General features: G+C 34.5%; 1 protein-coding gene across 1 annotated transcript in view; it reads right to left on the bottom strand.

Moving 5' to 3' along the window:
- Positions 1 to 8,209: 8,209 nt before the first annotated feature.
- OTOGL (otogelin like) overlaps positions 8,210 to 27,041 on the bottom strand; it is a gene marked incomplete at both ends in the record, with an annotated part of 143,984 nt that continues 125,152 nt past the window's right edge. Inside the window, 13 exons of the mRNA XM_082636305.1 lie at positions 8,210 to 8,410; positions 8,965 to 9,044; positions 13,914 to 13,959; positions 15,355 to 15,474; positions 18,249 to 18,353; positions 18,819 to 18,997; positions 20,090 to 20,153; positions 23,080 to 23,120; positions 23,205 to 23,309; positions 23,820 to 23,921; positions 25,318 to 25,425; positions 26,070 to 26,174; positions 26,656 to 26,868. Of these exons, the coding sequence (XP_082492431.1) occupies positions 8,210 to 8,410; positions 8,965 to 9,044; positions 13,914 to 13,959; positions 15,355 to 15,474; positions 18,249 to 18,353; positions 18,819 to 18,997; positions 20,090 to 20,153; positions 23,080 to 23,120; positions 23,205 to 23,309; positions 23,820 to 23,921; positions 25,318 to 25,425; positions 26,070 to 26,174; positions 26,656 to 26,868 (1,469 nt within the window). The remainder of the gene's footprint in view (positions 8,411 to 8,964; positions 9,045 to 13,913; positions 13,960 to 15,354; positions 15,475 to 18,248; positions 18,354 to 18,818; positions 18,998 to 20,089; positions 20,154 to 23,079; positions 23,121 to 23,204; positions 23,310 to 23,819; positions 23,922 to 25,317; positions 25,426 to 26,069; positions 26,175 to 26,655; positions 26,869 to 27,041) is intronic.

Raw genomic sequence — 27,041 nt, 5'->3', positions numbered from 1 at the left:
CATTTTATTTAAAGTTGATATTTGATCTCGGAGTTTGTACTATTCTAAAATAAAACCAGTGATAAGATTTGGGTGCTAAAAGTATACTATATGTATTACAAAATATATAATTCTTATCCAGGAAAGAAAAGGGCACAAAAAATAAGTGTTCCACAGATGACAGACAAGAAAATGTAGTGCTTTATTTCAACTATGTGTGCCACATAAACACGTAGTATATGCATGTTATTTTAGCCAAAATCAAGCTGCTGAAGATGGTCATTTTTTGACAATGATAGATATAAGCAGTGTTCCTTTTCAATATCTTCTAATTCTTAAGTGAAGAGAAACAATTACCACTGTAGTAAATTTTAAAAGGCTGGTGGGCGTTTCTCTTTTAATACAAACAAACATCATTCTTAGAATATGGGCCACAAATTCCACATGAATCACAATATAGACTCCTTTACTTAAGCTAACCAGTTTTCTATTTTTCTCTTCTATTAAGTGTTACAGTGTTTGAGGTTGATATTATTCAAAATGGCTAATTCTAAAGAAAAAATGCAAAAATGAGTAGAATTGTTTATGCATTACTTAAGTAATAAAATTTGTACTTCGGGGTAATTTTGATTTTAATCCCATCTACCACAATTGTTTCTCTAAGGACTTCACTTTCTCCTTAAAAAGAAAAAAGAAAAAAATTGTTTTTTCAAATCCCCAAAGAAACACTTGCTTTTTAAAGAGATGTATACATTTTGTATACATTTTTGGTACACAGGTGTATATAAAAGATGTATACATGGAAAATGTACCATAATTTACCATAAATTTACCCATAATCCCATCAGCCCAAGATAGCAAGTGTTGAACATATTCATCTGTTTCTTCCCGATATTGTTTATGCAATGCATATATATATTTTTTGGCAAGATTGAAATTATTTACTTTTATATTTTGTTTTTCACAAAACATGTTGCTTCAGTAAAGAACCTTTGAAAATATAATTTTGAATTGTGCATAATCAAGTTATGAATATCAAGTTATGAGTAATTTATATAACAATAACTGAACTGTAGAACTGTAGATTATTTAAGTTGTTTCCAAATTTGGGGCACCATAAAAAAAATGTTTAAATGGATCTTCAAGTTTAAAGTGGTGTATCACCAGCAGTTCAGTGTAACCCTGGCTAATGTATCTCTAAACAGTGAAGAAACAAAAATACAAAAACAAAAAAATTCATAAACTAAAATTGCTTAACAGAACAAAACTGATTTTGGAAGAAATTCTGTTATTTATAATAGATCAAAGTCTACCAGGAAAAGGGAAAGGAAATAACTTACAGCTCTTCCATTTCCAATTCCTTAACTTGGAGTTTTGAGATCTGTAAATACCAGAAACTGGCCAGAAACCGTATTATTACAAAAGTGCATCTTTCAAAAGTATCTGAAGTTTCTTTTACTCCAACTGTCTCCCTGGTCTTTCTATATCTATTCAGACATAGTAGCTGCCAGGAAACAACAGGTTTTAACAGCATCCCACTGTATTTTATGAGTGGCCATCACAACACAAACATTAGAGATGAAGAAAGATGGCTAACAACAAAAGCAGTAGCTGTGAAAGAAGGAAATTGTAGTTTTTCATGAATTTTGACAATTTGGGTGATCACAGGAGCATGAAAGGATGTAAGGAGGAGCAAACTATCACCTCAGATTTTTATACTCAGCTAATATATATCAAGTCCTTTTTACATGTTAAACACTATAGTAAGTGCTTTACAAGCATTAATTCCATTAGGCTTACACTAATCCAATGAGAAAGTTGAAAAATATGAAGTGCAAAATTGTTAAATTTACTTAGTGTCACACAGGAAAAGAAGATGTCAGGAGTTGAATTTGTACCTACTTGGTCTGAGAGCCTGAAATCTTAGCTGTCGTGATACACTGTGATTAAGAACTTAGAAAATATACACTCCATGTACTTTTCTAGAGAAAAATTACTTGGAGATTTAAATCAAGCACCAAGAAATAAATCAAACATAAGAATTAAATAATGGAGCCATTGACATTGATGGTAAGGATTATAGTTTACTCACATATAGAACTATTAAATTGGGTCACAAAACAAAAAGTTATTTATATGTGTCATATATAGCTTTTAATAGAAAATATAGACATATAATTTAAGATAATTTTGACACAAAATAAATGATTGAGAAAGCAGAAAACTTATATTCCATACTCTTTAGTAAGTATAATTTATTTTTTTATCAGTCTCAAGGTTTGCTAATCTCTGTATTTTCTGATAATAGATAATCTAATAATAGAACTTTTACGTTAGCTAGAACTTAAAGCTTTCTAGTTAGCAGTTGTTGAAGAAAAACTCTGAAAGTTAAGGGTTTTTTCCCCAGAGATGCAGTCTAGAGCCAAGATTTCAAGCACTATAGTCATTTTTAAGACTTTATTAGAAAGAAATGAAGGCTGGGAACAGACAGTTGCTGACCTTTGTGCAAATTAGGAAAAGGTGCCTACTCGTGACAAGTGTATTAGGAAAAGGCACAATGTCTGGTGGATGAATTAGAAAATGCCTCCACTTTCTTACCTCAGGAGTTATTAGAAACAGGCTCCTCCCTCTGGGAAGATGCAGTCCCAAAGACGGGTGTTTGGCTTGGCAAGAGGCCAGTGCCTTTGTGCAAAGAAAAGGGAATTTCATCCTCTGGGTCGAAACAGTCTCTTGTCATGGTTCACCGACCTGGCTTGAGGAACCTGAGTCAGATTTCAGCACAGCCTCGCCCCTCAGATAAGCACTTTAATACTGGGACCAAAATGTACGATCATTCACAGCGACCCTATCTGGAAATATTAGCACAAACATGAATCCTAATCCACTTGGGCTACATACAGGCCCTCTGATCAGAGTCATACTTATTCTGTATCTTGAAATCTTCTGAATCTATATATTGTAGCCACACATGTTCTCAATAAAGAAATTATTGAGATACCTGGATTTCAATAGTGTTATTTTCTGTGTAATGTGAACATTAATCTTGAAACATTGCATGGTAATTAATTGCATAGAAAAAGCTCGGAAAGCTATACTTCCTATGCTGTACAATATATCCTTGTAGCTTATTTATCTTATACAGAGTAGTTTGTACCTCTTAATCCCCTACCACTATCTTGCCCCTCCCCCTTCCCCTTTCCCCACTGGTAACCACTAGTTTGATCTCTATATCCATGAGTCTCTGTTTTATTTGTTCATTAATTTTTTTAGATTCCACCTATAAGTGATAACATACAGTATTTGTCTTTCTCTGTCTGACTTATTTCAATAAGCAAAATACCCTCCAGGTCCATCTATGTTGTTGCAAATAGCAGAATTTCATTCTTTTTTATGGCTGAGTTATATTTCATTGTATGTATATACCACATTTTCTTTATCTATTCATCTGTTGATGGAAACTTAGGTTGTTCCCATATCTTAGCTATTGTAAATAATACTTCTGTGAACATTGGGATGCATGTATCTTTTCAAATTCATGTTTTCATTTTCTTTGGCTATATAGCCAATAGTGGAATTGCTGAGTCATATGGTAGTTCTGTTTTTAGTTTTTTGAGGAATCTCCATATTGTTTTCCATAGTGATTGCACCAATTTACATTCCCACCAACAGTGTACTAGGGTTCCTTTTCTCCACATCTTTGCCAACATTTCTCATTTATAGACTTTTTGATGACAGCCATTCTGACATGTGTGAGGTAATATCTCATTGTGGTTTTGATTTGCATTTTCCTGATGATCAGTGATGTTGAGCATTTTTTCATGTTCTTGTTAGCCATCTGTATGTCTTCTTTGGAAAAAAGTGTTTATTTGGGTCTTCTGCCCATTTTTAAATTGGGTTGTTCATTTTTTTGATATTGAATAGTATGAGCTGTCTATATATTTTGGATATCAACCAAAATCATATCATTTGCAAATATTTTCTCCCCTTCAATAGGTTGTCTTTTTATTTGTTGATGGTTTCCTTTGCTGTGCAAAAGCTTTTAAGTTTAATTAACTCCTGTTTGTTTATTTTTGCTTTTGTTTCCTTTGCCTTAGGAGACAGATTCAAAAAATATTGCTATGATTTATGTCAAAGAGTGTTCTGCCTATGTTTTCTTCTAGGAGTTTTATGGTTTCTGATCTTACATTTAGGTCTTTAATCCATTATGTTTATTTTTGTATATGCTGTGAGAAAATGTTCTAATTTTATTCTTTTACATATAGCTGTCCAGTTTTCCCAGTACCACTTACTGAAGAGACTGTCTTTTCTCCATTGTATGTTATTGGCTCCTTTGTCATAGATTAATTGGCCATAGGTGTGTGGGTTTATTTCTGGGCTTTCTATTCTGATACATTGATTTATGTGTGCCAATACCATGCTATTTTGATTACTGTAACTTTGTAGTATGGTCTGAAGTAAGGCAGCATGATAACTCCAGCTTTGTTCTTTTTTCTCAAGACTGCTTTCACTAAAAATTCTTAAAGAAATTAAAAATTATGTTCAATTTAATCCCAGATCAGGAAGGGCAGGGAGAAAAACAAAAATAAACAAAATGACAATAGAAATTATTTATGTGTACGTTTTGTATTATTTTTCTCCTACAAACAATACGAGAGTTTGTTTTTACTCTTCTCCCTTCCAAAATGACTCAATAAAGAGTGTTAACTGTTTAAAAAATCTAAGCTAAAAATCACATCTTGTAGTTTTAATGCAACACACACACACACTAAATTTGACAGTTGTCATTTACTGAGGTGAAGAAGACTCTTCAAGGAACTGATTTAAGGAAAGTGAGGCAGGAGAGGGACAAAAGCTAATACAAGTCAGATTGTTAGAGAGCAGGCCACTGCTTACACAAAACACAGATATATCTGGAAAGGCCAAATGGAACCACTGCATCTTGGAATAGTCATTGAGGATGAGGGGTGACAGTGAGCAATTTACCTGCTGGCTCCTGGACCTGTCCATTGTTCAGAGTTTACTTCTCAGGGTATTAATTCCTCCTTTTCTCCAGGCTGCATTACTCAGTTCTTCATGGTAATCAGGGGGCATGATGCTTCTTCCGGGCTCAGAAGTGGTAGGAGGAACCAGAGCCCCTAAGGCAGACATAGGGGAGGGATGCAGTCCTTCCTCCCCAGAAGACTGAGACAGTGGTCAGAGTAAGGCAAGGAGGTCAATGGCTTAGTCTGGGCCTGCTGCACATGTGCTGTGCTGTTCCTGCCTAGCTGCCTCAGGCTGCCTGGGAAGGGAAACTGTCATGAAGATGGGAGCAGGCGGCACCAGCTGCAGAAACATAAGCATGTGTTTGAGTGAATCTGGGCATGAGTACATCAGAAGCAGTGCACGTATTGAGTCCAATTTATCATCTACTTATCACCTTTCAACTCATTGGCAATGGGCTGAATGGCCACGTCCCCTCAAAATTCGTATGTTGAAGTCCTAACCTTCCATATGATGGTGTTAGGAGGTGGGCCCTTTGGGCAGTGATTAGAACATGAGGGTGAAGCCCCCACAAATGGGATTAGTGCCCCTTTAGAAGAGACTCCAGAAAGTTCCTTTACCCCTTCTGTCATGAAAGGATACAGCAAGAAGACTGCTGTCTTTGAACCAGGAAGCAGACCCTCACCAGACACCAAATCTGCTGGCACCTTGATCTTGGACTTCCCAGCCTCTAGAACTGTAAGAAATAAATGTCTGATGTTTTTAAGTTGCCCAGTTTGTGCTGTTTTGTTACAGCAGCCCAAACTGACTAATACACCACTTCATTATGGCTTTTGTTCATAATAAGAAACACCAATGAACTCTATTTCTATAAATCAAATGACTTTTCATCAGCATTTGACAGAATAACTCCAATTCTTTATATAACCTTCTATTTCCTTGGCTTCTCCTTGGCTTCTATGACCCCCATTAAGGCTCCAGGCTTTACTCCAAACTCTGTAACTATTCTTTCTCAGCCTCCTTTCCTGACTGTTCTTTTCTAAGATCCCTTATACTTATTTTATAACTAATTTAAGTATGAGGAATATGTGATACAAACATAATTCAGAAATTAAAAAATATATTGTTCTACATTGAGAAGTTCATATCCCAGACTCCGTATACCCTGATCTAACATCTTTTTATTCAGTTTACTATCCAGTTGTCCCAACACCATTTATGGAACGTCCATTTGTACCCCTCTGCTGATTTGATAGCCATCTTGAACTACATTCCAAAGAATTTTGGGTTTTCCTTCTGGACTTTCCCTGCAGGTGTGTTTATTTATGCAATACCTACTTTCTCACTAGACTCTAAGTTGCATGAGGGTGAGCCCTGTGTCTATTTTGTATTGCTTATGTTCTCAAGAGCTTAGAACAGTGCCTGACACATAGGAAGTGCTCAATACAGATTTGTTGTATTTGAGAATGTTTATGAAGTTCTAGGAAAATGTTTCCCTTTTTCCCACAAATAGGTTTAAAGACAATTTAATATTTTTAATATAATAAATATTTAACAGAGCATTAAAATAAAGAAATGAGTGGTAGACAATATACAATATTATGTACCTCATTTGAGGTAAATACAGTTTCTCTTAAGCAAAATGTTAGTATATTAACCAAACAGATTTGATTTAATCTATATGTTAACAGGAATCAAAGAATATTGAAATGTTAATGTCTAGACAGAACACTTATAAGTGTTATTAAGTGCAAATAAAATAAAATCAATTTTTATATACAGTAGGTACCGGGGCTCTGCAGAGGCAATGTTCATTTGATTCTTTCATCCATTTCTTAGTAATCCTGGGGGTCCCAAAATATCTAATCTCTTGTAATTTTTCTGGGTAGCATGAGTTTGAAATAGAAACAAATCACCTAGCTCAGCCTAGTCATCAGGCTCCCACATCCACTTTTCAATGCAGTTTTATTCTTCTCTCATTGATGTTCAACTTCATTTGATCCTCACAACAATCATACCAAGTGGGGCATTCTCTCCTTTTTACAGATGAGGAGAATCAGATAATTATATACTATAAGTGGCAAAGAATTGGGGGGTTTGCAAAGATCTTAGAATATATTCCTTGCAAATGTCAATAATCTACTGTCTTTAAAAAGTGCGGCATTCCACTGTAGAATTACTAATACATTCAAATCATTTTATTTCATCCTTCATTGGCAAAACAGCAGCATGAACAGAAAAACAGCATGCAACTTCAATAGTTAGGCAAATACATCTCAAAAATCAGACGTCTATGAGACAGTAAATAGCTAACTAAATGTTAAATAATAACAACATATTTTAAAACAGTTTTAATGGTACAAAAAATAAAAGCCCGAGATCTCCCTCCTCTATTTAGCAAATGATGCTACATTTCCCCGTTCCTTATTATTCAGGTAACTATTACATGTATGTATATACATATGTATGTGCGGCATTTTTTCCTTTTTTTAAAGGCATTGAATTTAAAATTCTTAATTCTAGGCAAAGCAAACTCTTTAAGAATAAAAGGTTCTGTGATACAAACCTTACCATACTGTTCAAAAGGAAAGAACATATTGCTGGAATGTCAAAGATGTAGACTTAATCCAGCTGTTAACATGAATTCACTATATCGTTACACCGGATGAATTTGTACAAGTCACACAGCTTCTCTGGTTATCTGATAAATTTGCAAAATAAAGGAAATTTGCAATAACATTCCTAATATCCATTCAGACTTCAAATAATCTAAAATCCTATTGTTCTATGATCAGTCTCTAAGCGTACCACTCTTTATGACTATCCAGATGCCACTATTAACTGATTACATTTACCAGAATAAACAGTAGCAATAAAGAGTATCTTAATTCGAATAGCTATGGCAGACTTTTCAAATTAAAAAGAAAAAACTATTGAGTGAAACTGAAAGAATCCTACTAAACAACCTTCTAATAGATGAGAATATAATTGCATGCTGCAATTATATACATAACAGCATTTCAGCTGAACACCTTAAAATCATTTGATTCTCTAAAATAGACTAAGTCAATAAATCTAGTTTTTCCTGGAAATTGTATTTATTTTGTAGCAAGTGTTAAATTGCCATATCCCAGTAGTCTGAAAAATACATTATTAAACAGTATAAATCTGCCAGTGCCTTAAAAAGAGTGATAAAAGTTAACTCCATTTGACCTTATGATGTTGCATAGAGTTCTTGGAATCCAAGAATTTAAATCCACTGGCATGTGCAGTCTATAGGTTCCTGGAGAGTGTGCAGGACTTCAGTGCCATTGCCTGAGCAATACAGTGGCACAGTCAAGTTGCGCACCCCATTTTCACGACAACACTTACAGAATCTTAGATGGCTCTCAATATTGATGTTAAATATGGTAGCTGATGGGCATTGTCCATCGCAAGATGCAACATTTATCTGTAAGGAGAGACGAGAAAAATGTTTTAAAAATTTTAAAACAGTGATATTGATTCCACTAAGGTAGCATATTGTTTGTCCAAGATGGCAATCTGACATAACTCAAAGTATGAAATGTGCACACATAACTAGACAGATCTATGGACTATAGTAATCACAATCTAATGATTCTATTGTAACCTGTATTGTATCACAATTAAGTAGACTATAGAATCAGACAGGTCTTATTAAAGTGGGAAAAGTTAGAACTAAGACTATTTTTGCTGATTAAAATTACACACTTAAGACAATATGTGGTCAAATATATTTAGGTTTAAATTTCCATCTCTCTGGATTGCAATTAACATTCAGAACTGTTGATTATTTATGCCAAGAATAATTCATACTTCTTCACAAACAGAATATTTTAATATTAGAATGTAGGAATAGTCTCCAAAAGTTAAATATTTTAAGTGTTGGCATTTTGTTGGCTTACAAACTTACCAGTGCTGTGACACATATACTTCTGGAAAGACACATATGCTTTGTGTAACAAATGATATTTTTCCACTTACAGAGCTTTGACTTATACAGTCCTCTTTCCTTATGATTGATCTAATAATCACTTTCTGGCATGGTCTTTCTTCTCGTTTGCCTGATAAAATACAGAATGTATTTATTCATCAAAAGTCCATATCAAATTGTTTCTTAATTCAATTAAACATATGAATATATTTATAATTGAAAACTGATATATTTATATAAAACATATTTCTATAATAAGAGATAGTGAAAATTTTACTCTTAGTTTGTTAATATTTATTTTCAACTTCTTTTCTCATATATTTTCTAGCTTTATATTTATCTCTTTATCTTATCGTCTTAGAATAATTATCATAATCATAAATCAAACATATTCCACACATGGAGTAATGCTAACATCAACCTGTGTCAGGTGTATATTTATTATTATATTTAATGTAATATTTATACATTATATTTTAATGTAATACATATTTACCTGTACAGGTACAGGTAAATATACATGTACATAATTAAGGCATACATACATACATATATATATAAATCTATTTTAAAATATAAACTGATAGATTTAAAGTCACATTATCTTAATGGATATTAATGTAAAATTCAAGAAGGTAACTGAATTATTATCAACCATGTTGAAATGTATGGATGACTCATACTTGATTTTATGGCTCTGAAACGATGTCACGATTTCTAATGAAAACCCTTTGTATTAATTAATCTATTACTATGCTTCTGTGTGCATGATGTATTATCACTTGATAATACACCCAATAATACATAGTTAACGCTGTATGATAGAGAATGTAATCCCTGAATCAGGATACAAAACCACCAAGGTTCTCATCTCACCCTGTTACTAACTTGCTCTGTCACTTTAGGAAAGAGACTAAATCATTCTGAGTTTCCTTGTTTGCAAAAGACTGGAATTAGAGCTCCAATCTTCAAATGAGTTTAGGCGCAAACTCTCAATTTAAAATAAATGCTTGTATGAAATCTGAACATGTGAAGTATATAAAAGTTAAGCCACTCTGGTTGAAGCAGAGATGGGTAGCAAAGACGGCCTGAAACTAAACTGTTCTCGCCCAGGCCATCCATGACTTTCAATTGCTGTTGTCAGAGGTCACATCTTGGTTCTCATCCTACTTGACTTCTCAGTGGCGTCTGACTCAGTCCACCGCTCTCTCCTCCTGGATACACTTTCTGCACTTGGCTTCCAGAGCGTCCTCTTTGCTCTGCCTGCCATCTCTTTGTGGCTCCTCCTCAATCTCCTATGCTTGTCCTTTCTCCTTTCCCCGACCCCCCAAATACGGTGTGGACTGAAGCTCAGTGTCGGTGGCAGAGGGCAGGCTGTTGTGTGCCTTAAGATGCTTTCACCCAGTGGTTACTTCATTAGCCCTTCTATTCTCATAAGTTTTAAAACAAAGAATAGTCAAGAAGGAAACCATCTTTGACATGACCTCTAAGGCCGTTATCTTCTTCTATCACTTTCATCCCTGTGCCATGACTGTACTTTGCCATTTCCTCCACCTTGAACACTCTTCGCTCTACTCGGCTGGCTCCCAAGGACACTCAGTTCCTATTCAAACGACACCTCATCACAGAGGCATTCTCTAGTCACCCACTTAAAGGAACAACCCGATCTCCCTCCCTCTCCATCACTTTTATTCTGCACTATTGTTCTTTATACCATTCATCGCTACCTGACATAATAATGTATATTTACCTCTTATTGTTTCTTCCCCTTCTTGATAACATACACTATGCATGCAGATATTGTTTCATCCGCTATCATAGTCCCAGTGCCTAAAAGGATGTCTGGTACATGAGAGGCACTCAATGAAAATCTGTTTGTGTTAACTCATTCAATGAATGAAACTGGGACAGCATAAATGTATTGTTAGTTGGCTGGATGTGTTCGTGCCAAGAGCCATTTCCTATTTATTCCTCAGAGACTTTATGGTAACACATTTTATTTAGCATAGCACCGGCAACAATACGCAATATCCACAGTCTCCCTGATAAAGCCTGGTCACCCAAAAGCAAAGACTATGGACAGGGGTTCTCTAATGCCAAAGCAGAAACTACTTCACAAGGCCTTATACGTCAGATGAGAGAAAATGAGGAGGCGTGTTATTATTCTGCACTTCACAGAGCTTGGAAAAATTGAAATATCCTGAGGCCAGGCACTGGAGAGGCCTAAATCTATTGAGCATGACTGATTAGTGTGATACACTTTTCTGAACCTTCATTTCCTCACCTGTAGGGAAACCATACCTACCTCCCCACCTACCTTCCAGAACTGTGGTGAAGATTCGTTGCAGTGCTGTCTGCTATGGGTTTAATAGAGTGTTGACATGTGACAGACAATCAATAGTAGCCATATGGTCAAGTCAAACAGATCTTCCCCTGTCTGCCCTCAGATAACATAAATACACTCACTTCTCTAATAATTAAAATGGGGTTACAGAATTCAAGGTGTTTACATTGCAATGGGATTCTATTCCTATATCTCATACCTATGGAAGAGTCTAGAATCTAAAGAAGCAGAAGGAAAAAGACATGAGAGCATGAAAATATAAACTTCCTTAGATTCTGGAGCCTAAATTTCACTCCTTGAGTTCTGGATACAATGACTATTTGATACACATTTAGTTTACATTTGATTCAGAGAAAACAATGAAAAATTGCTCATTTCTAATGAGCAAAAAATTTTCATTAGTATGTGTCTAAGAGCCCCAGTTATTAAAAAGCATTAAGTGGTACTCTATTACCCACTAAAGTCCTGGCAATATAGCTGTTATGGGTTGAATTCTGCCTTCCAAATACTCCTATGTGCCTCAGAATGTGACCTTATTTGGAGATAGGATTTTTTCCGGAGGTAATCAAGTGAAAAAGAGGTCATTAGGGTGGGCCCTAATTCATATGACTGGTGTCCTTATGACTGGAAAATTGGAAACAGATCCACTTACAAGGAGAACACCGTGTGAACATGAAGATGGCCATCTAACAAGCCAAGAAGAGAGGGCTGGAGGAGACCCTTCCCTCACAGCCCTCAGAGGGTGTCAACCCTACTGACACCTTTGTTTTAGACTTCTAACCTCCAGAACTTTGAGACAATCAATTTCTGCTAAGTCACCCAGTTTCTGGTATTTTGTTAACAGCAGCCCCAGCAAATGAATACAAGAACAAATTGGACATCAGAATGTTTGTTGTGGGTGGGTATGAATGTGTTGGATTTTACATTTCACACCTCATGTAAATAGACTCTGTCGTTCCAGCCCTGCACTGATGAGCAGACATCATCAGTCAGCCTCTGTCCTCTCCTAAAATTTATACTGATAATGTTCCAGAATATCACTAGCTGTTAAAAAGCAGGCTGTGAGATCAGGCCTGGAGTGAAATCCCACAAGAGGTATGACTTAGATGAGTTACTTAAACACTCTAAACTGAAAATCAGGATAAATGCAGAACCCATCATTGGAATTTTGTGAGAAATAAATTGTCAGTAGAAAACAGGTGAGTTTCTGATTTATAAGCTGTTATTATGTTCAATAATATATATTTTACTTATGTTTCATCAAAATTTTAATACATTTTATTTTTTTAAAGATAATTATTTTATTTTATTTTTAATTAATTTATTTATTTTTCCCTGCGTTGGGTCTTCATTGCTGCGTGGGGGCTTTCTCTAGTTGCAGTGAGCAGGGGCTACTCTTCGTTGAGGTGCACGGGCTTCTCATTGCGGTGGCTTCTCTTGTTGCGGAGCACAGGCTCTAGGCGCGCGGGCTTCAGTAGTTGTGCCTCGCAGACTCTAGAGCGCAGGCTCTGTAGTTGTGGCACACGGGCTTAGTTGCTCTGCGGCATGTGGGATCTTCCCGGACCAGGGATCAAACCCGTGTCCCCTGCATTGGCAGGCAGATTCTTAACCACTGTGCCACCAGGTAAGTCCCTAATACATTTTAATATTGTTTTCAATATAACTAACACCTCTAAATAGACAAGACTATTCTTACATATTTATGGGATTTAGCCCTTCATGAAAAAAGTTCAGAAATCTCCCTTGAGAGGCATGATAATTTGTGTCTAAGAATCCAACCCTACACAGTGGCATTATTAACCTGAATTGTGTTGTAGCCTTTTTTCCCAAAAGCTTCTCTAAACAATGTTAAAATTACTATTTATGCCAAGTTGCCTAAAACCTTTTTCTTTTTTTTTTGTTTTAGTATTTTCATTGGATTTTAATAACTTTATTATATGTGAGATTGAACATTTTTTTCTATTATTAAAGTGAAATTTGCATTAAAATAAAACTAACCATTTTTTTTTTTTTTTTTTTTGCTGTACGTGGGCCTCTCACTGTTGTGGCCTCTCCCGTTGCGGAGCACAGGCTCCGGACGCACAGGCCCAGCGGCCATGGCTCACGGGCCCAGCCGCTCCGCGGCATATGGGATCCTCCCAGACCGGGGCACGAACCCGTATCCCCTGCATCGGCAGGCGGACTCTCAACCACTGCGCCACCAGGGAGGCCCAAAACTAACCATTTTTAAATACACAATTTAGTAGCATTTAATACATGCAAAATGTTGTACGTCCACCACCTTATCCAATATCAGAACATTTTCATCACCCCAGAAAGAAACCCCATACCCATGAAGCAGCACTCCCCCACTCCCCTCTAAAACTTTTTTCTTGACATAAATTCATGAACACAAAAAATAAAATCATAAACACATAAATGGTTGCATGAATACCCCTCTATTCTATTTCAGTCCTTAAAATCATTAAAAAGCACTACGAAATAAACCTTATAATTCAAATAAATATATTGCATACACATAATTTTGTTAAATAATAAACATTATAAAATTTGTTTCCCTCATTGCAACATAGGAACTGAATTTTATGAGAAAAAATAATAATCATGAGCAATTCAAACTAATCAAATTAATGTATGTAATTTGTCTTCACTTACAGATCTTGCAACAGCCTTCATTATAAAGCTTTACAATCCCTTCATTCTAGGAAGAAAAAAGGAATAATGTTAAAATTCAGTGTTTTGTCATTTCATCCTAAACTAGAAATAGAAAACCAACTTTCTCAATATTTTTACTAAATACCACAAAGACTTTATAGAAAAATGATTGAAATTTAACAATTTCTAATAAGAATTTGTTTGTAAAATTAGGAGCAGATATTTTGTTTAAAATTTGTTATTTCTTCATTAGTAATATGAAAAAGTGCAAAAGGATTAACTTACTTAAAAGAACCCATTTTAAATACCACAAAAGATTTTCTTACCAAATCAAAGTACTAATAGGGACTCTAAATAGAGGCCATTATATCTTTTAAACTCCTTGAAATAATTTGAACTACTTTTTGAGACTAGACTGAGTTCCTGAATATAACTGAATGTTAAAATGATGTCTCTTTTTCTTTAATATTTTATTATTCAAAAAAAATTCCCCACTTCAGGATGTCTCTTGCCAAAGGCTAAATTAAGAAAATTTCATATATTTTGGAATTCTTACAGTAAGTTGCTAATTGCTTTTAGTAACTTGCTAATTGTAACTCAAATAAAAGAATTTATTCTATAAAAATGAATCTGTGAAATAAGATGATGCCTAAGATTCTTTCAAGAGCTGAAATTCTATTACTTTAGTACATATTGTATCTCACTAGCCAGCCAGCTAGCTAACCATCATCACTAAAATGGCACATCATGAAAAAAAAGTGAAACTATGCTATTTCTCTACACTTAAAGAAAAATATTGCCTCACACAACAGAATTAAAGCTTACTTTTCATTAGGGATTATTATCTCCTAAATAATTAAGGCTACAAAGAATCTTTTTTTTTTTAAATTGTGTGACTTTAGAAAATCTACTCTCCCAGTAGGCTCTTCTACGAGAGAAAAGGGAATTGGAAGAGCAAAACTAAAGAATCAGCAATGCTCTGGCATGTGCTGAGTTTCACAGTGGCCCATGCTCAGAGAAACTACGGCAAATTTCATTTAGGCTAGTATGCTTTAAACAGCGAATGACAGCATAAATCTGCTGTGTGTTTAAGAAAGAGAAATTTGACCAAGTTCTGATTGATTAGTTTATTAATCCATATGGAAAGAAGAGGCTAAGTTGGCTGATCAAAGGATTTTTCAATAATCCTTTGGTCTACATATTAAAAACCCATAGCATCATGTCCATTCAGGGAGACTCAAAATTATTTGGAATGCCATATATAACTCAAAGTGTCAAACTGAGGAAATATAATAGAGCTTTTATGTATACATGAAAATAAAACATTTAGCAAAATAAATAAGCCATAATGTATGTATGTATGACCTTGGAAAACATATTAATGTGTATTTTCTAAATTATATTTAATGCCAAATTTTCTTAGCTATAACAAAGTACAAACCATTTTGCATTCAGTCTCATTAAAAGGGGGACAGACCATACTGTACTTCAGAATCATCGTCCCTTCGTCAGTCTTAACACATTCAAATGTGGTACAATTATAGTGCCAGGTACTCCCCTCCTAAAAATAAAAGAGAAAGTTACTGTTTGCTTATTAAAATCTGCTATATTTCTTAAGTAGAATGTTTCCTATCCTACTGAATCAAAAGTCAAGATTCAGAGAGCTTCTTGTAACATAAAATGTCCATCTGGCATTGTCCCCAAACTTATCTAAAATAATTAAAAATACATATATGTGGTATGTGTGTGGGTGGGTGTTTTGGTTTCATACTAGAACCAAGATGTAAATGTGAAACAAAGCAACAGAGAGGAAAGAAGCAAATAAGTATCTTTTTCTACTACAAAAGTAATTATCTAATATGGCCAAGTGTCAAAGGTCTTGCTCTAATATTCCCTTACTAATTATAAAACAACAAATCATATTACTTAGTATGCCTCCTCTCTTGAGGTTTGTTTATTTTTCCTTCTACTCCCCTATCACCAAAAAATTTAAAAATCTTTGGATGATAGTGATTATTCACCTATGGTTCTAGTTTTCTATACCTTCTGGTTATTTTTAAACATATCCCTATTCTTTTAACAACTTTTTCAACATACTAAATGTTTACTTCATTCTTTTTTTTAATTTATTTAATTAATTTATTTATTTTTGGCTGCATTGGGTCTTTGTTGCTGTGCATGGGCTTTCTCTAGTTGTGGCGAGCAGGGCTACTCTTTGTTATGGTGCGCGGGCTTCTCATTGCGGTGGCTTGTCTTGTTGCGGAGCACAGGCTCTAGGCGCATGGGTTTCAGTAGTTGTGCCACTCAGCCTCCGTAGTTGTGGCACAAGGGCTTAGTTGCTCCTTGGTATGTGAGGTCTTCCCGGACCAGGGCTCGAACCCGTGTCACCTGCATTGGCAGGCGGATTCCTAACCACTGTGCCACCAGGGGAGTCCCTAAGTGTTTATTTCATTCTTGATTTCAGAATTCCTATTTAGAAATAAAATCAGCTGAAAATAATTATTATATAATTATTAGGCTGTAATTGTTGATTTTTTTTAAATTTTATAACCTGCATTTTAAAATGCTAGTCAGACACTGACTTGAAGATTTCTTGTGAACCAGCAAAGAATTCTGACAAAGTTTATTTTCTGTAGATTCTATTTTTTTTTTTTTTTTTTTTTTTTTTTTTTTTTTTTGCTGTACGCGGGCCTCTCACTGCTGTGGCCTCTCCCGTTGCGGAGCACAGGCTCCGGACACACAGGCTCCGCGGCCATGGCTCGCGGGCCCAGCCGCTCCGCGGCACGTGGGATCTTCCGGGATCGGGGCACGAACCCGTGTCCCCTGCATCGGCAGGCGGACTCTCAACCACTGCGCCACCAGGGAAGCCCTGTAGATTCTATTTTAATGTATAAATATCATCAGGTCTTCTATGAATCTCAACTGGAAAAGATCTACAAGTCCAGGTATAAAAGAAGATAAAACATTCAAATTCGAATATTAATTCTAATAGTCAATTCAAATAGTACTATCTAATTTATCTGAAATCAAAAATTACTTGTTCCATAAGAATTAGATTTCTAGATAACTAAAGCTTATCTTTGAAAGAGCCAAGAGTTAACAATCTTGATATATGTTTACTTATATTACATTACTTGTGTTCTCAAAAAATATTCTAAATATAATTTAATCTTTTATTTAAATTTCAGGGCTATCACAGGATTATTGACATCTATAGAGTTTATGTTGCTCTTTTACTAAAATCCCCACATGACTGTATATTTTCAAGTAGTCTCTGATTCCTTTTCTCTCACACCTATGTCTCATTTTATAAGCTTCCTTTTTCAAGTCTCCCTCTTTAAAACGATATAATATGAAACAAATATTGCTATGATTAAACAGATAAACAATATCAACAACATTATGTAATTCAATAACACTATTTTTCACATAATTATAAAACAATAGACTATGAAACAATAAGATAATTGTTCACTTTTCTTATTTAATAAAATGCACAGGATTGGAGAAATCTCTTTTTCTTTTGGGTCTATGAGTAATCCCTTGTACTTAAGAACACCATAAATAAGACCTCCATATAATTAAACTATTAATGGAAAAAATTTAAGGATAGCAATAATAAACTGGAACTACCTTCAGGTAATGTAAATTATAAACAGAATTTGTGACCCTCCTAAATCTGATGACATCACTAACAACTGTACTAATACACGGTTCCATTCTTCTATTCTAAAAAAGGAAAGGAGTAGGTCAGTCTTCAAACCTCCATAGAGTTATTATGAGATAACAGAAGAATTCTGAATAATAATTTTATTGTTTTGGGCAGAAAGATGTGGTAGAGCATTCATTACTCTTGGGATCTTCTTTTTAAAAAATTTTTCAAATATTCTTGATCTTTTGTCATATTTACCCACTGAAATCTTTGATACCTGAAATAATAAAGTGCTAACAACTTGAGTTTCAGATTTCTATCAAAATGTTTCATTTCAAATGAGTGAATAAAATAACATTGCTCTTTTCCTTTGTTCTAATTATTAGAAATCAACATTTCTCAAAGTCCATTCCTAACATCTGGGGAAAAAAGTAAGGATCTATGATAAAATAAGTTTGAGAAGCCATTTTAACATGCTCCTTTACAACAGAAATCAGATACTTTAAAATGTAACTATGTCTTGTGTGTTGTAAGCATGCTGTATATGGGTGTGCTTGTTGCATGTAGAACACTATGTGTGTGTGTGAGTGATATTTTTCAAATTTATGGGAACAGCTTCTTTAGAAAATAGCACAGACAGCTACCCTCCGTGGAGCACATTTTAGGAACGAAGAAATTCATACCTCATATATAACTGATGTTCCATTTTCCATTTGAAATTTGCAGGATACATTTTTGCAGGTACCACAACAATCATAATCACTTGGCGATGGAGTGTATACCTGGTGCTGTGCATAATAATAATAATAATAATTTGAATTAGCCAATAACAATACTGATATTGTTAATGAATTCATTCTGAAAGTGCTTCCCAATATTACCTATGCTGTCTCAGAACACCTGTAAAGCATTTCTGAGGTTGAATTTGAAGCACTTCAAATAATAACTGACTTTATATAGCTGTATTAGAAGTGAAGTAGTTGTTAACCTTTACATCTAGCAGCCAAGATTCATCAAGTAGATTTAACAAGCTCAGGTCAAACAAGCTGTATAGGTAATAAGATTCCTGAAGCTCAAGGTTATACACAGGAAAAGGAAACTGCATTATATAGATATGTTACAAATTAACAGATTATTAAAAAACTATTCAAGTGTATATTTTTAACTTATGGAGTATTCACTCATTCAAATTCTACAGCTGCCATTTAAAGATTAATTAACTCTCACCAGAATGACTTACAAAGAATACTTACAACATCACATTCTTTTGAACAATTCAACATTGTAAAATTCAAAGTGTGGAAGCCTGTATTGTTATCTTTCTCTTCTAGACAATCTACCATGTAACAAAAGTCCCCTTCCACATACTTTATCATAGATTGGCCAGGATTCAATACTGATACTTCTTGAAATACACACACATCATCCTTTTCTAAGAAAACAAGAAAAGTCGACAAAAAGTACTATATTAAGTTTTTTATTAACTGATCATTGGAACTTTTATTTAAGTCTATGTTTTTATTGTGATGTGCAATTTTTTCAAAACCAGTAAAGATCTTTACCTTTATATATTGTTAACAGCTCAAGAGTTCACTTAATAATGAATGTAGCATTTATTCCTTAACACAGAGTAAGAAATTGATTCCTAAACTCAACTGCTATACACTGTTTGAACTGCCTCTAAAAACTATACTTTATAGCAGATTCCAGAATTTTAGCCCAAAGTGATCATCAAGCTACTTGCTGTTCCCTCTTCTGGAAACATAACATGACAATTTTGGGGAGTGGATATAAATGGAGGCAAAATCTAAATCAGTAACAGTAGGTCTCTTCATGAAGGGACTGTGTAACATTTCATGTTTTTTGTTATTTTGAGAGAAAATTTTCAATCTTTTGTGTTGCAAAATAAAGTCATATAAATCATACTTTATGATGAAGGTAGGTGATATCACGTGCTATCGCATCATTAAAAGTGGCTTGTAGTAGGCTAGAATAGTGATGAAGAATACAGCTCAGAAGCTCTTTGTGCCTTGCCAACATTGGATTTAACTCTTCTCTCACATAAAAATACAAAAGTTTTAAGCTATTGAACAAAAGTTTATTTTCTATTAACCTACTAATACTTAATATGAAGATTTGTTATTTCATAGAAAAATCAACCTTATGCTTTGCAGTGTTAACATCAATAATAATAAAACAGTGAGCAAAAATCTCTGACTTTTAGATGTTGTCTATTTTTAAATTAAATTATATACACTAAAAAGAACCCTGGCATCAACTTTAAATTCTGTGAAGCCTCTGAAAAAGAATAATTTTTATGTCCGGTTATCAAGTTTCTCAGAACATTTAGGAATATTACAAAAGAGGAAATTGAAAAATAAAAAGTACACTTTTTATACTTAAAAACTGGCCAATGGCTTAAAATGTGTAATATATCTCAAAACTTATTTTTAATTTATTCATAGTAAACAACAGATATCAATAATATTCATTATCATTTAAAAGTTTCAAAAAACATAGTTACCACAGAGATATTGTACACATCCACAGTTACTCTGAAAGTCGCGGTCTATTGCAGGAAATTCTCCCTATTAGAAAGATATTATTACATGACTTATCAATATGGCTTATTATATTACCATTGTAAAAAAAAGCACAATATAACATCTAATAAGTTTCCTACCCCACAGCCACATAGCAAGTTCATAAAAATATCTGACAGTGAACAAGCTTTGATTAACCCAGTAGTCATTTAATTAGTAGCCTATAGAAAATACTCACAATAAAAACGTGATCATAGACCACTCAGTCTCTCTAAACTCAAATTTCCTTATCTATTAAATGAGTGAAGGTGGATAAGATGATCTTTATGATGTGTCCTAACTTTAAAATTATATTTAGATTCTGAGCTTCTAGTGGGCAATTAGAGATAAAAGAAGGCTTGCTAACCCTAGAAAATTCTCTTGATGAAAATGTTCTTGATCTGCTCTGTAGAGGTGGTCTAGAACTCTGATGTCTGCATCAGAGCAAGGCTGCTTTAGCATATAAAACAAGAGCAGAAGAGTGCAGTACAATGATTAATAGCACAGGCACAGGAACAAGACTGCCCTTGTGCCAATCATGCTCTGCTACTTAATAGCTCCGTCATCTAGGGCAGATTACTTAGCCAGTCTGCTCCTCACCTTCCTCATCTGTAAAATGGGGATAATAATACCGTCTGCCTCAGAATTTTTGAAAGAAATAAATGGATCAACATATGTAAAGAGCTTAAAACAAGCTGATGTACAGAAAGTGCTATAACCTTTAGCTGTTAGTAAATTGCTGTCATGACCAATGCTTAAACTTTTCCCTACTAGGGAAATGGTATAGGTTCTTCTCAAGTGTAGGACTCAGGCTTAAAGTTTCAAGAATTGTATTTTAAACATCAACTTTTCCTGGGTGTGTTTAATTTTCATATGACATCAGTAATAAAAACTAATTTGATTCTTGACACAAAAAATAACTCAAATTCATAGTAATATATAAAAGGTACTTTTCTCCATAAGCTAATAATATCTCAATTTTTATAGTGCTTTACGAGTTGTAAAGTAGTTTCATAGACATTAATGCCTTTGATGTTTTATGGCTTTTAGTCATTATACAATTCTAATGGGATTGGAAATAAAATATTGGAATACAGAGTTAAAAATAATAATAAATCAAACTCCCCCACTGCATAAATTACTCCAAAAGATTAGATGGTGATTTTTAAAAATATATCATCTTAGACACTGAAACAAATATTTAGCAGTTTCAGGAACAATGGGTCAGGTCAATACCTTTGTAGAACAAGGGATGTTAAAAATAAATTGCCTTGCATGGGCGTTTAGACACAACCCTTGGTCTAATTCCTGAAGATCTCAGTCTATCATTTACTCTCTCTAGACCTCAGTTTTCTTACTTATAAAATGAGCTAAATATATCTACTTTGTGAAGATTCAATGAAATAATATACAAAACTTGTTAGGTAAACTGTGAAGAACTTGAGAAAAATACAATATCGTAATTCCACTCTTTTCTGTAGGTGTATGTATATAGTGTATACACAAAATAACCCAAAAGAATTTTTATGAAAGTTACTTGTAAAGCTTAAACATTCTATGCAAATCACAGATGGTAACTCATCATTAGAGTAAATGTTAGATTAATGCTTTTTTAAAATACAATTTAATTAATTTATTTGACATACAAAAGCTGTACATAACTGATGTATACAACTTGACAAATTTGGAGATAAGTATACATCATGAAATATCACCGTGCCATAGACCTATCCATTAACTCCAAAAGTTTCCTCCCACTCTCTTATTTATTATTATTATTATTATATTGTGGAAAGAACACTTAGCGTGGACTCTACCCCCTTGGCAAATTTTTAAGTCTACAATACAGTGCTGTTAACTATAGTCACTATGCTGTACAACAGTTCTCCCAGCACTTATTCATTCCGCATAACTGAAATTTTGCACCCTGCTTTTTAAATGAAACAGTGGTATCCTAAGAAGGGTTCTGTTACTTTAAAAAGTGCCTCATTTATTCCCCAGAATATAGCCTTGGCCTGAAAAGTCTGAATGAGTTTCTAATGATACACATTGTTTGAGAAGGAAAAGAAAAAATCTTTGTGAAAGAAAACATGTCTTCTTTGATAAATAAGGCCAGGAATATATTATCTTTCTCAAGTCTTAGAGGCATACCATGGAGGTAAATATTTAAAGAAAAAAAAAAGACTTGTAAAGCACCATAACCTCCATCTAATGGTTAAATAAGTGATACCAGAGTCATAATTATTATTTCTTTTTTTTTTTTTTTTGCGGTATGTGGGCCTCTCACTGTTGTGGCCTCTCCCCTTGCGGAGCACAGGCTCCGGACGCGCAGGCTCAGCGGCCATGGCTCACGGGCCCAGCCGCTCCGCGGCATATGGGATCCTCCCGGACCGGGGCACGAACCCGTGTCCCCTGCATCGGCAGGCGGACTCTCAACCACTGCGCCACCAGGGAAGCCCATAATTATTATTTCTAAAAATTAAATTTTTGGAATTTCTGTAAGGTTTGCATGTTCATACATAACCCCTAACAAGGTACAGACAGTTAGTTACATGTTTATACCCCTTCCTCCTCTGAAACAGATGCATTGTTAGTGCACTTTCTTAAAGAATCACTGGGAAATCTTTCATTACTGAGGTAATATATTTTCAGTACTGTGCTTATTTTAAGACCAGCGAACTTAAGTAGATATAAGACTGGTAGATTCAGTCACCAGTGGAAAAAAAAATAACATATTGATTGTACTTTCCTGTCTCAAGTATAATTTAAAATGTTGACTGCTCCCTAATATCAGAGAAGATTTAATCTACTTCAGTACAACTTAAAGAGAACAATTCCATTAACTCTGAAAAGAAATCAGAAATGAAAGCAATAAAGGAAGAATAAACTGATTTAAATTATATTAAAATTCAATAAAAATATGTGTTCTTACCACTTCACAAGTTGGCACAACAAAACTTTCACAGCTACATTCTAAAAGGCAAAAAACAACATATTTATATTGATCAAATATATTAGTACATTCTAATAAAACTTTAAAACATGAAAATTAGTTACCACAGTGCCATGCTGGACAACATTGACCAGATACATTTTCTTTCACAAGTTTCATATCTTGTGCACAGATGAGTAGTGGCGTAGGACAGAGATTTGGCTCACACACTAAATAGAAAAATAACATGAGTAAAGATTAACTTCACGTAGTTGCTAGTTTTCACTAGCTACCATTTAGTTCACTGCCATTACTGATGTGATACATGGACTTGGATCTCCCCAGAGCTGCCTCTCCCACCACCCAATTGCAGTGTGTTGGTAAGGACAGAACCAATGACTCTCACGCAGATACAACAACGGTAATAGAACTAGGACACGCTCATAAGGTTAAGACCTGAGAAAGGGCAGGGGGGCAAGAAGAGAAAGGAGGTGAAGAGGGGATGGAATCACGTGTATATCTAGAAAGTCTATCTAGGATGATGAGAAAAGTCATAGCTAATCTATTTTGGGGAGGTAACAATACTGTCCAAGAAGCACTCTTAGATGTATGAAAACATTACATGTATTTAATATGCTAGAACTCAACTAAGGTCTCATGTAACAGTACAATTAACATGCACTGGCCTTCTTAAATATTGAACATATCTAGATATTTTTAATTAGTTGAAATATACTTACCACAGTAATACTGAGGACAACAGAAGTGTGTAGTATTAAGGTCCACAGTGAGAAATTCTCCATCAGTACATAGTGGAATAGGTTCAGTGCAGGTTTTGCAAACTAAAGGTGAAACAAAAAGGCAAAGTCACAGCTGAGCTAAAAACAAACTAGTTATCAGTTCACATTACTGTACACATATAAAATAAAAATAAAAATACATTATGTAAAACAAAATAGGAAGCAAGGAAAATAAGGATTTAATAAACGGATCTCCTTATTTGGTCATAAAAACAATAATACTATCTGAGTGTACTGCTTTATACTTTCCCAAGCACAGTGATACAGAAGAACCATCTTACCAGAAATATAAGATTTCAGGAGTAATTTGTTCTTACTAGGATCAAAATACCATTTATTTACTTATTTAAGTTTTCTTAATTCACTACTCTTGATCACTCCTATGAATGAACAATGTAGTAGGCCCCTGTTCTTCTGAGCTCTTAGCATCCCTCTTCCAACTTTGATAACAACTCTCTTAATGCACTTGAGGAAATGCCTCACCTACGCAGCCTTGGAGTGACTCTTAATTAAGGTGCCTCACTCTTACCAGGCCCACGTGTAGGAAAAACCCACGAATGACGAATGAGACGAATGTCTCATTTAGACGAATGAGAATGTCTTTCTACAGCATTTGAGTCATAAATAGAGGCACATCAAGACAAGAAACGGATGTTGCTGACTCAATCATGAGTGACTGCCACCTAGAGAAGCTGGTTTCCCTCCTTCCCAGGGCTTGGCTGAATGCTTCATCTTGATTCTACAAAATCTTGATTCCCCAATTCTCCCAATAATTGGTTGTGCTTAAGCTAGCCAGAATCAATCAGTTGTTGCCACTGCAGTCAAAGAACCTTAAATGATACAAAAAGAAGTGCTTTGATCTACATAGGTTTATCTGAAACCTACATTAATCAACAGCCTTTGATATGATAATTCCTCAGTGAAATGGAAAAGAGAATTCTTTATTTTTCAAAGTCTAGTTCGTCAGAATATTTAGTTCAAATTCAGTCATTTCCCAGACACCTTTCATTTATTTCTACCATTCTCTTTTCGAGATCATCTGCTTACACAGGATATACAGGAGATGAAGTTTTAAAGAGGTAGGCTGCTTAGCAGAGTCGTTTATTTAGTTGGTTATTCAGGAAAGCCAGGGCTAAATTTTTCTCTAAAAAGAACTAGGTGCTAGCCTTATTTTTTTTAATTGATTATATTATCTTGATCATGTTTTCAATGATGTACATAGTCTTTGTCGATAGGGAAAAGTAGTACTAATTGAAATAATTGTCAAGACTCATTGAAAATGCTGTACTTTCTTTTCTGCTATTCTTGTTCAGTTGAATTTTAAGAGTATATCAGAAGAATATTGGTTACCATTGAGTCCCATGAAATTCACATGAAATCAGAGATTTTCCCTAGATCCTCCCTCTTCTTCCAGGAAATGACCTCACAGAATGCTTACCACAGGCAGGAGGAAAGCAGCAGGTCTCTTCCTGTTGAACCTGCAACATGAACTGGTCTTCTCTGCACTCTGGCACTGCAATTTTGGGGCATTTGAGTGGGTCACATTCTGCAGAAACATTCCAGAGATATTTGGAAATGTGTATAGAGTGAGACAATAAATAAATGAAATAGTGTAGCTCAGTTCTCTTTGAATTTAGTGATAATTAGCTCATTAAAAAAATCTTAATCTTAGTGGAAATATATAGGAAATAGCAGGTTATTTATATTTAAAATAAATACTTTTACATATAAAATATATGTCAATAGACATTTAAAAAATATATATAACATTCTATTAATCATATATATGATTAATCATCTGTATGTATGTGTGTGTGTGTGTGTATATATATATATATATATATATATATATATATATATATATATCCTGCTATAAAATCTTAGCAGAAATGTATAGGAAATGGCAAATTATTTACATTTAAAATATACAAATATATACATTCAAAATACATATTTCCACTGAAATTAAGGTCTTTAGAATGAGTTAATTATATATATAATAAATAGATTTAAAGTTCATATATATACATATTTATAAAGAAATTGCAGGTTTTTAAAAAGCTACCTTTAGCAAGACAGCTCTGCAAACAATCTTTTATAATAAATTTCCTTGTAGACACAAAAATGAGAATTTAATCCACTACTCTGAACAGTGAACCTCATTCTTACTTTTCCTAATTAATTACTCACCACATTGGTACTGTGGACAGCAAGAAAGAGGGCTATGGCCAACGATCAATTTTTGACTATTTGTACATGTTGGAATGGCAGTTTCACACAAAGTCATGTCACAGCCTGGAAATAAACAGAAGTATTAAAAAATTTGTGAACACAACTAAAATCCTGTGTTTCTAACTCAAAGCAGGGAAATGAATCTCACTATGCATGTCTTTACACTACAGTTAAACCATTCAGCTCATAGAATGGTCATATGTGAAAATGCAGCAGAGTTAAGATTGCCTATTGTTTTGTCTTTGACCCCTGATTGTCATAAGTCAAAGATTCCCAGATCTTTTATCTTCACGTATTTCTGAATATTATTATTTGATAATAGCCAGAGTTTTGCATGTCTATTTGCAAAATCAACAAAACTATAATGAGGTAAAACTTGCTTTGAGAAAGTGTAGGTGACATTTATGGCAATACTTTCATTGTTACTTTAACCCCATACATTTTTTTTTAACACCAAGCATCATGCCTGCCCTGCTTTTTCACAAAGAATATCAACATATTTTGTGGCATTAACAGACTGTAAGGCTTCAGCCTGCATACATACTGCACACTTCCTTTGAACAGCAGGTCCACTTATCAGTGAAGCCCAGGACGACTTCAGCTTCTCGTTCACAAATTGGCGAGGGCTCTTCATCACAGTCAGGTTCTATGGGAATACTACTTCCATTCTCCAAACATTTGTACAGGGCACATTCGTCAGTGCCCCCATTCCAAACCTCCCCAGCAGTTCGAGGCTGGTCTTCACTATCAGCGCACGCTTAAAAAGATGGTCAACGTTATATCACTTAGAACCTGGGCACGAAAATAAACCAAGCTGTGATGTTTTGATTTCAGACTGTGACTTGGCCCAGTGACACAGGTAACATGTCACATTATCTACCCTTTCTCAGCTTCTTCTGTTTGTTCATCAGCTACTAGCTTACATTTTTC

This window comes from Mesoplodon mirus (assembly GCF_964341445.2).
Source record: "Mesoplodon mirus genome assembly, chromosome: 11".
In the NCBI taxonomy this organism is placed as follows: Eukaryota; Metazoa; Chordata; class Mammalia; order Artiodactyla; family Ziphiidae; genus Mesoplodon; species Mesoplodon mirus.
Note: the sequence above shows the minus strand (reverse complement) of the source record. Positions and strands in the feature narration are given on the sequence as shown.